We start from the raw sequence: 14,799 nt of genomic DNA, 5'->3' as shown, positions 1-14,799 counted from the left end.
TATGGGGGTGTTGCTTAGTTGGATATAGGGGTGTTACTTAGTTGGATGTGGGGGTGTGACTTAGATAGGGAGGTGCTGATTAGTCAGATATGGGTGTGTTTTGTAGTCAGATATGGGGGTGTTTCTTAGTTGGATATGAAGGTGTTGCTTAGTTGGATATGGGGGTGTTTCTTAGTTGGATAGGGAGGTGTTGCTTATTCGGATAGGAGGGTGGTGATTATTTGGATATAGGGGTGTGACTTAGTCGGTTTGAGGGTGTTGAGTAGTCGGATATGGGGGTGTTGCTTGGTTAGATAGAGGGGGTGTGGCTTAGTCGAATATGAGGGGGTTGCTTAGTTGGATATGGGGGTGTTACTTAGTCAAATATGGGGGTCTTGCTTAGTTGGATGTGGGGGTGTGACTTAGTCGGATAGGGGGGTGCTGATTAGTCAGATATGGGTGTGTTTTCTAGTCAGATACGGGGGTGTTGCTTAGTCGGGTATGGGGATGTTGCTTAGTCGGATATGGGGGTGTTGCTTAGTTGGATATGGTGGTGTTGCTTAGTTGGATAGGGAGGTGTTGCTTATTCAGATAGGAAGGTGGTGATTAGTTGGATATAGGGGTGTGACTTAGATAGGAGGGTGTTGCTTAGTTGGACATGGGGTGTTGCTTGGTTAGATAGGTGGGTGTTGCTTAGTCATATAGAGGGGGTGTTGCTCAGTTGGATAGGGGGTGTTGCTTAGTCGGCTGGGAGGGATGTTGTTTAGTTGGATATGGGGGTGTTGCTTAGTCGGATATGGGGGTGTTGCTTAGTTGGTTATCGGGGTGTTGCTTAGTCGGGTATGGGAGTGTTGCTTAGTCGGGTATGGGGGTGTTGCTTAGTTGGTTATGGGGGTGTCGCTTGGTTAGATAGGTGGGTGTTGCTTAGTTGGATAGGGGGTGTGGCTTAGTTGGCTGGGAGGGATGTTGTTTAGTTGGATATAGGGGTGTTGCTTAGTTAGATAGGGGGGTGTTACTTAGTTGGATAAGGAGGTGCTAATTAGTCGGATGTGGGGGTGTTGATTAGTCGGATATGGGGGTGTTGTGTAGTCAGATATGGGAGTGTTGCTTAGTTGGATAGAGGGGGTGTTGCTTGGTTGGATATGGGGGTGTTGCTTAGTCGGATATGGGGGTGTTGCTTAGTCGGATATGGGGGTGTTGCTTAGTCTGATATGGGGGTGTTGCTTTGTCTGATATGGGGGTGTTGCTTAGTCTGATATGGGGGTGTTGCTTAGTCGGATATGGGGGTGTTGCTTAGTCTGATATGGGGGTGTTGCTTAGTCGGATATGGGGGTGTTGCTTAGTCGGATATGGGGGTGTTGCTTAGTCGGATATGGGGGTGTTGCTTAGTCTGATATGGGGGTGTTGCTTTGTCTGATATGGGGGTGTTGCTTAGTCTGATATGGGGGTGTTGCTTAGTCGGATATGGGGGTGTTGCTTAGTCTGATATGGGGGTGTTGCTTAGTCGGATATGGGGGTGTTGCTTAGTCGGATATGGGGGTGTTGCTTAGTCGGATATGGGGGTGTTGCTTAGTCGGAAATGGGGGTGTTGCTTAGCCGGATAGGGGGGTGGCCAATGATTCCAATTTCTAGTACAATATGTCAATGTATCTAATGTATTTATCAGCTGAATATGGCACATGGGGCCCAAAAAATGTGAAAAAATACTTTACCTGCTCCTCTGAGATCCTGCCCGGGCAATGGAATCCACAGGAATAGCAGCGTATACCCATGACGTATTCTTACCGGTGCCTTATATATACTATCGACTGTGAGAAAATAAAGGCTCCGTCCCAGCTGACGCGCTCTCCTATTTGATCTCTGAAAATAAACATATTAATCAATAGGCTGGAGGCCATCGGTGATTTTAGACATTAGACCTGTAACATGGCGCAGGGCGGCTGGACCTCCGCCAATACATACTCATCATATAGAATTCAGACTGTCAGGAATTCCTTCTCTTCCTTTAATTTAAAGGGGTATTCCATCTCCAAGATCCGATCCCAATATGTAGTAGGTGTAATAATATTAGCAAATACCTCCAATTAGAAATGTAGTATAGTTCTCCTGATTAGCTATGTCACTTACCTCATGTGCAGGGCATTGCAACTTAGGTATTTTAGTTGCTTGTGTCATCTCATTTGCAGCCTATGCAGAGCACAGCAGTCAAGATGAGTTAATCAACTTCTGCAGCCTGTATAGGCAGAGACTGAAATGACAAAGTTCACTTCACTTATACTGATAACTTTGTCAACTTATTTGCAGCCTATGCAGAGTGCAGCAGTCAAATTTAATTTTTTTGGATGCTGCTCTCAGCATAGGCAGCGACTGAGATGACAGTTTACTTCACTTATACTGATAACGTCATCTCATTTGCAGCCTATACAGAGTGCAGCAGTCAAGATGAGTTGATCGGATGCTGCTCTCTGCATAGGCAGCGACTGAGATGACAGCTCACTTCACTTATATGATAATTTTGTTACCTCATTTGCAGCCTATACAGAGTGTAGCAGTCAAAATGTGTTTATCGGATGCTACTGCGCTCTGCATAGACAGCAACTGAGATGACAAAGCTCACATCACTTATAGTGATAACTTTGTCATCTCATTTGCAGCCTATGGAGAGCACAGTAGTCAAGATGAGTTTATCAGATGCTGGACTCTGCATAGACATCTATTGAGATGACAGCTCACTTCACTTATACTGATAAATTTGTCGTCTTATTTGCAGCCTATGCACTGCACAGCAATCAAAATTAGTTTATCGGATGCTGGTCTCTGAACAGGCAGCGAATGAGATGACAAAGCTCACATCACTTATATTGATAACTTTGTCTTCACATTTACAGTGTACGTAAGTAGAGCGCAGCAGTCAAAATGAGTTTATCAGCTGCTGCACTCTGCATAGGCAGCTACGGAGATGACAGCTCGCTTTACTTATACTGATAACTTTGTCATCTCATTTGCATCCTATGCAGAGCGCAACAGTCAAAATGAGTTTATTGGCTGCTGCTCTCTGCATAGGCAGTATCTGAGATAGTAACATGGCGCTGGGCGGTAGCCATGGGTGAGTTACTCATCTTTTGCACCACAGTAAGTTACATGAAGGTGGGGGGTCTTGTCTTGGTGTGCGGCTCACTTTGCTTATAATGAGACCTTTGTCATCTCAGTTGCTGCCTATGCAGAGCACAGGCGTAAATAACCTCATCTTCTACCGCTAGAACGACATTTTGCACTTTTACCCTGTGTAACTGTAGACCCTGAGCCCTCCTCCGCCCTCCCATTCCCCCTTTCAGGTCTTTTCTCTCCCCTCAACTCTACCAATGTAACTTTATTATTGCATAATCGCTCCCAGAAAGTAGGGATGGAACAAAAACAAAAAATGCCGTGTCCTTAAAGGGTTAAAGGTAGAGTTCTTTTTCTGACTGACACATTCCTGAAAGCTAAAAAAAAAAAAAAATCACTGAATATAAAAAACACTTTGTGACACCAAGATCACACAATGAAATACAGGAAGCATAGAAACTCTCTTCTACCAATAGAAAGAGGATGAGTGGGCGGGGAGAATGGTAAACAACCAATCAGCAGTTGAAGGAGGCAGGTCGCATGTCACTATCCCAACAGCCAATAAGAGCAGAGTGCGATACAATGCTTTTCTACCAATCAGAAAGCTGCGATAAAGAGCTTTAGCCAATCAGCGATGGTGGTGGGGGGTTTGGCGGTGAAGATGGCGGGAGGAGCGGAGCTGGAGAAGGCGGCAGAGCTGTACGAGCGGCTGCGGGTGAGCGCGGCGGAAAAAAAACAATAACTCCCAGTTTTGGCGTATTTATTCCTTGTGATATTATGTCTCCGGGGCATGCTGGGAGTTGTAGTTTACGGCACCCTGTGAGGCGCAGACTATAAAAATGGGACTTTTTTTTTTATTTAACCCCCTGCGCTGCCGGTTTACTCTAATTCCAAGAAGTCAGGCTGTGATGTTAGTCCTGTCACGTGACCTTTTTTGGGTAGGAGTGACAGAAAACCAGGAATGGGGGGGGGGGGGTTATCGTTTGTTGTAAATAATGCGATTTATAATTTTAATTTTTTTTTTTTAATTTTTTTTTTTTTATTTACCTTTTAAATTCTGCTGCAAGTTCCCAAACTATAGTTTGTTTGTTTTTTTGTTTTTTGTTTTTTTTTTTTTTTGCAGCAGAGAAATAATTCTGGTGCTTTTTTTTTTTTTTTTTTTTTTTTTTATCTTATGCATTTTCATATTTTGATCAGATTTTTTTTTTAATTTATCTTTTTCATAAAGACAAAAGGGACAATTTCAACTTTGGGGTTTTTTTTGTTTGTTTTGGTTTTTTTTTTCTTTTAAATTCTGCTGCAAGTTCTCACACATTTTATTTTTGGGGTTTTTTTTTTCTGCAGCCAAAAGCTGCTTCTTTGGCAGTAACAAAAAAAATCCCTGCATTAATAAAAATGGCACTTTTTTAATATATATATTTTCTTTTTCTTCATTTTTTTTTGGGGGGGGGAGCAGAGGAACAGTTCTGGTGCTTTTTTTTTTTTTTTCTTTACGTGTCTTCATATTTTGATCAGATTTTTTTTTTTATAAAAAAAAAATAACAATTTTAACTTTTTCTTATTTATTTTTAAAAATGTTGGGTTTTTTTAAGTTTCACACAGCATTTTTTTTGTTTTGTTTTTTATTTATTAAGCCAAAACCTTCTTTTGCCAGTAAAAAAAACAACAACAAAAATTGCATTAATAGTCAGGTTTTTAATGCACTTTTTAAAAACAAAACAAAAAAATCTTTTTTTTTGGGTGGGGAGGGAGCACAAAAACAGTTATGGTGCTTTTTTATCTTATGCATTTTTATATTTTGATCAGTTATTTTTTATTTTTTTTTTTTTTTTCCTGCAGCCAAAAAAAGCCTGCATTCTTTTGGAAGTAACAAAAAAAGCCCCAACCTGCATTAATAAAAATGTCCGTTTTCTACGCGTTTTTGCTGCACTTCTTAATTTATTTTATTTTATTTTTTTATTTTTATTTTATTATTGCATTTTTTTTCGTCGTTTATTTCTCACTGGTTTCGGGTGAAAAGAAAAAAAACCAAACAGGTCTCAAGTTGAATTGGGAAAAAAAAATGCGCTTATTAGGATTCTGAAATCTCAAAGCTGTTGAAAACACATTGTACTTGGCATAACCCCCTTCCCCCATATAGTGAACGTGGCCTGACCCATCTCCATTGAACCTTATGGGCACCAACCGTCATCCCTGTCTTCATAATGGGAAAGTCTTCACATTTTTACCCATGAATTGAGAATGAAAGATAATAAGATCAGTCCGGTTACTCGTATTCCCCATTAAATAAACATTTTGGAGCATTTTATTTCTTTTTCAGACCTGTACAATGTCCTGTGCCTCTGTTATTCCTCCTGAAAACTGAATCATTTGACAGCTTTGTGTTATCCTTTTCTTTTCCTTTCCTTCGTTGATAGGGGGCGCTGAGTGTCACTGTGCAGGGCCATACACCCAGGTGTCAACTTATCCATAAATTTCCAGCAGGAATAACTGAGTACTTCGTTTTTATAAATTTACAGGAGGAATAACTGAGCACCTTGTTTTACATAAATTTCGAGGCGGAATAACTGAGTGCCTCATTTTTCATAAATTTCCAGGAGGAATAACTGAGCGCCTCGTTTTTCATAAATTTACAGGAGGAATAACTGAGCGCCTAGTTTTTCATAAATTTACAGGAGGAATAACAGAGCACCTCGTTTTTAATAAATTTCAAGGAGGAATAACTGAGCCTCTCATTTTTCATAAATTACCAGAGGAATAACTGAGCACCTTATTCTGCATAAATTTCCAGAAGGAAGAACTGAGCCCCTCGTTTTTCATTAATTACCGGAGGAATAACTGAGCACCTTGTTCTACATACATTTACAGGAGCAATAACTGAGCGCCTTATTTTACATAAATATATAGGAGGAATAACTGAGCACCTTATTTTACAAAAATTTCCAGGAGGAATAACTGAGCAGCTCGTTTTTTCACAAATTTACAGAAGGAATAACTGAGCGGCTCGTTTTTTCATAAATTTACAGGAGGAATAACTGAGCGCCTCGTTTTTTCATAAATTTACAGGAGGAATAACTGAGCGCCTCGTTTTTCTTACATTTTAAGGAGCCTTGAGATAAGATGCAGTCTTATTTGCATACACGGTGTTTCGGGGGTCTGATTTGGCTGGGTGAGGGGCTCTGACAGGGTCCTAAAGGGTAAACGTTTCTCCTCTATGCCCTCATTTCAGGCTTGCTGACTGTCAATAGAAACCAACCTCCTTGGACTTATGCATGTTGCCTTTCTTCTCTTACAGAGGTTGTCTTGTCCGGGTCTTGAAGGAGTCTATGTGACCGATCCCCAGAGCATCCATGAGCTCCTGTGCTCCCCGTCTGTCCATCGCCTGGACATCCTGGAATGGATCTGTACACGGTAACATCCATGACCCTCCCTGACATCCGCCGTGTATGGAGTGGGCCCAGGAGCTGAGCCTGCACTGTACCCATCAGGTGCCCTCTGTGCTATACAGCCGGCACCTGCCTTTTGAAAGGAGCTACACTTACAGTTTCTTAAAGTGTATCTTTCACTTTCATTTTTATTTCATAAATCGATAGTATGGGTGAAAATTAGAAACTTTGTAATATATCTTATCAGAGAAATCCGCTTCTTTCTCCTCCTGGACTGAGCTTTCACTTTCAATTCATGGGTTAAATCTGTGTCCTGCAGGAGAAATAAGCGGATTTCCCTCATAAAATATATTACAAAGTTTCTTATTTTCACCCGTACAATTGATTTATGAAATAAAAATTAAAGCGCTGGAAACACTTTAAGCACTTGAATGCCGCTTGCAGTATCTAAGTAATGGGGAATCCTTCCGCTCACCCCATGACACAATCACAGTGCTAATGGGTAGCAATGACAGCCAGGGTCCTTAGAAATCTTCTGTGTCAAAGTGACTTGTCTTCTACCTGTGAATGTTGTCGTATATCTGCTGTTAATAATGTATAGTTGCACCATGTGACGGTATTATCGGGTCTTCTCCTTTTGCAGAGCCCACCCCCCTCTCCAGGAGCAGTTCTTCACTTTGAAGGAATCTCAGGCAGATGTAAAGGTGAAAGGTAATTTTTTCACGTTTTATTCTGAGCAATTTAATGTTAAGTCGCAGATTCTTGTGCTTGGTGATGTACGGCTCGGCATTGTGCTTGGTGATGTATGGCTCGGCATTGTGCTTGGTGATGTACGGCTCAGCATTGTGCTTGGTGATGCACGGCTCGGCATTGTGCTTGGTGATGTACAGCTCTGCATTGTGCTTGGTGATGTACGGCTCACCATTGTGCTTGGTGATGTACGGCTCGGCATTGTGCTTGGGGATGTACGGCTCGGCATTGTGCTTGGGGATGTACGGCTCGGCATTGTGCTTGGTGATGTACGGCTCAGCATTGTGCTTGGTGATGTACGGCTCGGCATTGTGCTTGGTGATGTACGGCTCGGCATTGTGCTTGGTGATGTACGGCTCGGCATTGTGCTTGGTGATGTATGGCTCAGCATTTTGCTTGGTGATGTACGGCTCGGCATTGTGCTTGGTGATGTACGGCTCGGCATTGTGCTTGGTGATGTACGGCTCGGCATTGTGCTTGGTGATGTACGGCTCGGCATTGTGCTTGGTGATGTACGGCTCAGCATTGTGCTTGGTGATGTACGGCTCGGCATTGTGCTTGGTGATGTACGGCTCAGCATTGTGCTTGGTGATGTACGGCTCGGCATTGTGCTTGGTGATGTACGGCTCGGCATTATGCTTGGTGATGTATGGCTCGGCATTGTGCTTGGTGATGTAGGGCTCGGCATTGTGCTTGGTGATGTATGGCTCGGCATTGTGCTTGGTGATGTAGGGCTCGGCATTGTGCTTGGTGATGTACGGCTCGGCATTGTGCTTGGTGATGTACGGCTCGGCATTGTGCTTGGTGATGTACGGCTCGGCATTGTGCTTGGTGATGTACGGCTCGGCATTGTGCTTGGTGATGTACGGCTCGGCATTGTGCTTGGTGATATACGGCTCGGCATTGTGCTTGGTGATGTACGGCTCGGCATTGTGCTTGGTGACGTACGGCTCGGCATTGTGCTTGGTGATGTACGGCTCGGCATTGTGGTTGGTGATGTACGGCTCGGCATTGTGCTTGGTGGTTTACGGCTCGGCATTGTGCTTGGTGATGTACGGCTCGGCATTGTGCTTGGTGGTTTACGGCTCGGCATTGTGCTTGGTGATGTACGGCTCGGCATTGTGCTTGGTGACGTACGGCTCGGCATTGTGCTTGGTGACGTATGGCTCGGCAGAGAAGGTCTGGACTCTGCAGTTATGGGGTCAGTAGAGCGGTGGGGACTTTTCTGCTCTCTGCTCCTCAGCAGTCGGCCCCCGCTCTGTAACATTATGGGGTCTCCATTGAGTTGCTGCGGCTCCTTCCACTTCCTAGTAATATCACTCTCAGGGGTGGGCTCCTGTTCCCCTCCTTAGTATTAGTAGTGAATATTTTGCCGTCTGATCAACAAACGTAGTGACCGGGAGCTAAATGTGGAGAACTGGAAAACCCGTGATAAGGTTGTGAGAAAAGCCGACACGTCTGCGAGCGCCGAAGGTAAAGATCAGCTGCGCCCACAACTGTGTGTGAGGTAAAAATAGCGAGAAAAACAGTCCAGGAATTTCCAGGGTCGTGTTTTTTTTTAAAAAAAAAATGATTGAGCAAAAATCATTGAAAGTGGTACAAATAAAAACTGATCCAGTCCTCTAAAATATAAACCTCGCCCCGCTCTGTGCATAGAAAAAATACAGGAAAATATTGTGCGTCTTTATATGTACCAACACAATGATAGATGGAAAAGTTTGGACAATCGAAGGATCGAAGGCGGGAAGGAATGCATGAAGTCAGGAAGGATCGAAGGCGGGAAGGATTGCAGGAAGGAAGGATCGAAGGCAGGAAGGATCGCAGGAAGGATCGAAGGATCACAGGAAGGATCGAAGGATCACAGGAAGGATCGAAGGATCACAGGAAGGATCGAAGGATCACAGGAAGGATCGAAGGATCGCAGGAAGGATCGCAGGAAGGATCGAAGGATCGCAGGAAGGATCGAAGGATCGCAGGAAGGATCGAAGGATCGCAGGAAGGATCGCAGGAAGGATCGAAGGATCGCAGGAAGGATCGAAGGATCGCAGGAAGGATCGAAGGATCGCAGGAAGGATCGAAGGATCACAGGAAGGATCGAAGGATCACAGGAAGGATCGAAGGATCACAGGAAGGATCGAAGGATCGCAGGAAGGATCGCAGGAAGGATCGCAGGATCGCAGGAAGGATCGCAGGATCGCAGGAAGGATCGAAGGATCGCAGGAAGGATCGAAGGATCGCAGGAAGGATCGAAGGAAGGAATGCATGAAGGCAGGAAGGATCGAAGGCAGGAAGGATCGAAGGCGGGAAGGATCGAAGGTGGGAAGGATCGAAGGTGGGAAGGATCGAAGGCGGGAAGGATCGAAGGAAGGAATGCATGAAGGCGGGAAGGATCGAAGGCGGGAAGGATCGAAGGCGGGAATGATCGAAGGCGGGAAGGATCGAAGGCAGGAAGGAAGGATCGAAGGCGGTAAGGATCGAAGGATCGCAGGAAGGATCGAAGGAAGGAATGCATGAAGGCGGGAAGGATCGAAGGCGGGAAGGATCGAAGGCGGGAAGGATCGAAGGCGGGAAGGATCGAAGGCGGGAAGGATCGAAGGAAGGAATGCATGAAGGCGGGAAGGATCGAAGGCGGGAAGGATCGAAGGCGGGAAGGATCGAAGGCGGGAAGGATCGAAGGCAGGAAGGAAGGATCGAAGGCGGTAAGGATCGAAGGCAGGAAGGAAGGATCGAAGGCAGGAAGGAAGGATCGAAGGAAGGATGGAAGGCGAGAAGGAAGGATGGAAGGCGAGAAGGAAGGAAGGATCGAAGGCATGAAAAATGGATTGCAGGCAGGATGGTTTGCAGGAAGGATCGAAGGAACGATCGAAGGCAGGAAGGATCGAGGGTGGGAAGGATGAATTGTAGGCAGGATGGAAGGATCGAAGGCATGAAAATGGAAGGATGATGGATGGATCGAAGGATGATGGAATGACAGATGGCTAGAAAAAATGAATATAAAAATAATCTGGACAATAGATAAATAGATGAAACTTTGGGAAGATTGCTGAAAAACAACTTGTTAGATTAGAAAATTTCGCACAATAGAAAAATAAAATAATTTGCCCGATGGATACAGATAATGAACATGTATTTAATAACAAATAGAATATCTATGTTTATTATATTATTATCCAGAAGAATCTATTATTAATCTATACAATGCACATGCCAATAATGATTGTGCTGCAGGTCCCTGGTGTACTCGGGCTGTGCTGCCGATGATAGTGTCACATATAGGAGGCAGAGGGTATGACACTATCATTCCTATCAGCCCCTTCCCCTTCATTGATGCCTGAAAGTAAAATAACATGAGCAGCGATGACCTCCCTGTAATGTCGGCCGGTCAATGATGCGGTGAACCACTCGCCGCTCGTTTCGGGCAGAAATACGATCTAGACCCCTATAACGAGGTGTTCCTGGGTATATAGTGTATACATATTTGTGCCCCTTTTTGGCTTCTGCCTTATTAATTTCTGCTTCTCTTCCACAGAAATGGCAAAACTTGGCTTTGATCTGATGCTGTGTAATGTGGACGACGTGGACCTGGTAAAGGTACAGGACAGACCCCGCTCCCGACCACCTCAGATAGGGTCGCCCCACTGCTCTGGAATAACACATTGTTTTTACTCATTAGACCGTTGGCCGATCCTGCTTATAATTTTGGGAAATTTCAGTCTTTATCCAAACTATTTATATTAATATTTTCAATATTAAAGGGATAATACATGAAAATAAAGAAAGAAGGTAAAATTAGAGGGGGGGAGGAGACCTGTTAGTAAAAGGGATAAGAAAAGTGTAAATTTATGGCTCTCAAGTTGTAAATGTAAAATAATGTTAATCAATTAGTAACTGTAGAGTAGTAAAGAAAGTTGTTAGTAATAAAGGACTACAGTCCTTTTTGGTAATCTTTGTACCCTTGTCAGGGTCAAGTAGACACTTGGTGGGGGGGAGGGGTTGAGTTTTGAGTTTCCATTGGTCTCAAAGTGGAATTTATTTTAATATCCATCGATTTTATGATGAGTTGGCTGAATAGTAATCTGTAAACAAAATAATAATTTAGATATAAACTACTCATAATCCAGTTTGTCAATAATCATGAAGCTGTTAGCCCTATTATCCTTTTATTACAATCCAGGCTTGAATTCCGTTCGAATTCCAAAGTTCCAATGATAATTACTACCCACCCTGATGAGTTCTATTGTATTTTAAAAGGATCTTCCAGCTTGAACAGTTACTTTCCATAGGTTCTTTAATAATGAAATAGAGATGAAAGGAACCAGGAACTTTTGTTGGGAATTGAACCCAAGACCCCAGCGCTGCAAAACTGCTGTGCTAACCACTGAGCCACCGTACTGCCCTTTAAAATCTGTATTCAGTGAAGACTTTCCCATTACTGATATAGGAGATGACAGTTGGTGCTGACGAGATTCTATGTAGATAGAAAAGCAGGAGGAGGGGGTGGAGCTCTACCTCTGGCTCCTCCCTCTTCTATCTACATAGGAGATGACAGTTGGTGCTAGAAGCAGGAGGAGGGGGTGGAGCTCTGCTCTGGCTCCTCCCTCTTCTATCTACATAGGAGATGACAGTTGGTGCTGATGAGATTCTATGTAGATAGAAGCAGGAGGAGGGGGTGGAGCTCTACCTCTGGCTCCTCCCTCTTCTAGCTACATAGGAGATGACAGTTGGTGTTGATCAGATTCTATGTAGATAGAAGCAGGAGGAGGGGGTGGAGCTCTACCTCTGGCTCCTCCCTCTTCTATCTACATAGATGACAGTTGGTGCTAGAAGCAGGAGGAGGGGGTGGAGCTCTGCTCTGGCTCCTCCCTCTTCTATCTACATAGGAGATGACAGTTGGTGCTGACGAGATTCTATGTAGATAGAAGCAGGAGGAGGGGGTGGAGCTCTACCTCTGGCTCCTCCCTCTTCTATCTACATAGGAGATGACAGTTGGTGCTAGAAGCAGGAGGAGGGGGTGGAGCTTTGCTCTGGCCCCTCCCTCTTCTATCTACATAGGAGATGACAGTTGGTGCTGACGAGATTCTATGTAGATAGAAGCAGGAGGAGGGGGTGGAGCTCTACCTCTGGCTCCTCCCTCTTCTATCTACATAGGAGATGACAGTTGGTGCTAGAAGCAGGAGGAGGGGGTGGAGCTCTGCTCTGGCTCCTCCCTCTTCTATCTACATAGGAGATGACAGTTGGTGCTGATGAGATTCTATGTAGATAGAAGCAGGAGGAGGGGGTGGAGCTCTACCTCTGGCTCCTCCCTCTTCTAGCTACATAGGAGATGACAGTTGGTGCTAGAAGCAGGAGGAGGGGGTGGAGCTCTGCTCTGGCTCCTCCCTCTTCTATCTACATAGGAGATGACAGTTGGTGCTGATGAGATTCTATGTAGATAGAAGCAGGAGGAGGGGGTGGAGCTCTACCTCTGGCTCCTCCCTTTTCTAGCTACATAGGAGATGACAGTTGGTGCTGACGAGATTCTATGTAGATAGAAGCAGGAGGAGGGGGTGGAGCTCTGCCTCTGGCTCCTCCCTCTTCTATCTACATAGGAGATGACAGTTGGTGTTGATGAGATTCTATGTAGATAGAAGCAGGAGGAGGGGGTGGAGCTCTACCTCTGGCTCCTCCCTCTTCTATCTACATAGGAGATGACAGTTGGTGCTAGAAGCAGGAGGAGGGGGTGGAGCTTTGCTCTGGCTCCTCCCTCTTCTATCTACATAGGAGATGACAGTTGGTGCTGATAAGATTCTATGTAGATAGAAGCAGGAGGAGGGGGTGGAGCTCTACCTCTGGCTCCTCCCTCTTCTAGCTACATAGGAGATGACAGTTGGTGCTGATGAGATTCTATGTAGATAGAAGCAGGAGGAGGGGGTGGAGCTCTGCCTCTGGCTCCTCCCTCTTCTATCTACATAGGAGATGACAGTTGGTGCTAGAAGCAGGAGGAGGGGGTGGAGCTCTACCTCTGGCTCCTCCCTCTTCTAGCTGCATAGGAGATGACAGTTGGTGCTGATGAGATTCTATGTAGATAGAAGCAGGAGGAGGGGGTGGAGCTCTACCTCTGGCTCCTCCCTCTTCTAGCTACATAGATGACAGTTGGTGCTGATGAGATTCTATGTAGCTAGGAGAAGGGGCGGAGTTCTGCCTCTAGCTCCTTCCTTCCTCCTGTATCTACATAGAATCTCATCAGCACCAACTGCCATCTCCTATCTCAGTAATGGGAAAGTCTTCACTGAATACAGATTTTACCAGCAGACGGACTGGCTCATCTCAAGGGTGGGGGGTAATTTTTCCTAACAATCCCTTTTAAGAAACCTTTTTACCATGTATTGATATCATCCATGTGATATTAGAGGTTTGCCGCCACACATGTACTGATGAGATATTGTCCGTGCTCCTCAGGGGGCGGTCAGTCCGAGCCGACAGCTGTCATTTATGGGCCAGTTACTGGACATCATTCAGACCTGTGAGAAGGCGTCCGTCCTCTCCGAGCTGCAGCCCACCACTCCGGGGTAAGGCAATGTGCCTCAGTTGCTCCTCCTGGCACTGATCTGTAGAGGTGGGGAGGGGCTGCGCTGTATTTCCATAGACAATAGGGTTAATAATGCGGCTTTTTCTCCTCCCTCCTTCCCAGCGGTGGCAGGAACCTTCTTACCTGCGCTCGTGAGAACGAGGAACTTCTTAAGGAACTATTCTCAAGTCCTCAATTCCAAGAGACCCTGGCGCCGGAGTGCAATCCCTGGCCGGCGGACATGAAACCCCTCCTAGTCCCGGAGGAACTGCAGAAAAGGTAGTAAATGAGTCCCGAGGTGATGATCTGCAGCAGCGGTCCGGCTCTATGCTGCCAGGGATTCCTAAAGAGTCTCTTTTCCTACGTATAGCGCCACCTTTGTCTAGAGCAGGGGTCTCAAACACGCGGGCCGCATGCGGCCCCTGAGGCTGTTTGTTGCGGCCCGCAGACCCCGTGACAAATCGCGGCTCTATGCTGAGGGTCGGCGCCGGCAGGAACTTTACTGCATTTGAATCCATCTGCGGTGCCGCGCAAGGAGCTGTCAGTTCTATCCCAGTTGCTGCTGCTGTCTGCCAATCAGATGCAAGGAGGTGACGTCATACAGCGACGTCACTTCCTTGCATCTGATTGGCAGGCAGCAGCCATTGGTCCAGACACAGCTACTCTGCGCGGCACCGCAAATGGATTCAAATGCAGTGAAGTTCCTGCCGGCGCCGACCCTCAGCACAGAGCCGCGATCATCACGGGCCGCGACAAGCAGGTAAGGTACGTGCTCAAGTTCAGGACCCGCTGCGTGCTGGACACAGCGCGTCCTGATCGGCGGGGCCGCAAGTCTACTCCTTAGGAGACCGCAGCTGCCCGTGCCTGCGATCAGGGGTTCGGGCCGCTGCGGTCTCCTCGCTGTGCTCTGCCTAGGGAGGACGCTTCAGACGCCGCAGCATAAATTCACATGCTGCGGCCTCTGGAAGCCACACCGCAGTTCCGTTTTCACTGCGGGCCGTACACGCACAGTGGGCATGGGATTTTAGAAAT

General features: G+C 45.8%; 1 protein-coding gene across 1 annotated transcript in view; it reads left to right on the top strand.

The window, feature by feature from the left end:
- The first annotated feature begins 3,719 nt into the window (after positions 1-3,719).
- The window catches only part of HAUS7 (HAUS augmin like complex subunit 7), a 28,664-nt gene continuing 17,584 nt past the window's right edge, over positions 3,720-14,799 (top strand). Inside the window, exons 1-6 of the mRNA XM_075322868.1 lie at positions 3,720-3,799; positions 6,380-6,495; positions 7,114-7,181; positions 10,750-10,811; positions 13,659-13,768; positions 13,891-14,046. Coding sequence (XP_075178983.1) covers positions 3,746-3,799; positions 6,380-6,495; positions 7,114-7,181; positions 10,750-10,811; positions 13,659-13,768; positions 13,891-14,046 — 566 coding nt within the window. The 5' untranslated portion in view covers positions 3,720-3,745. The remainder of the gene's footprint in view (positions 3,800-6,379; positions 6,496-7,113; positions 7,182-10,749; positions 10,812-13,658; positions 13,769-13,890; positions 14,047-14,799) is intronic.

The sequence above is a fragment of the Anomaloglossus baeobatrachus genome, chromosome 9 (genome assembly GCF_048569485.1).
Source record: "Anomaloglossus baeobatrachus isolate aAnoBae1 chromosome 9, aAnoBae1.hap1, whole genome shotgun sequence".
In the NCBI taxonomy this organism is placed as follows: Eukaryota; Metazoa; Chordata; class Amphibia; order Anura; family Aromobatidae; genus Anomaloglossus; species Anomaloglossus baeobatrachus.
This window is presented reverse-complemented; position numbering and strand designations above follow the sequence as displayed.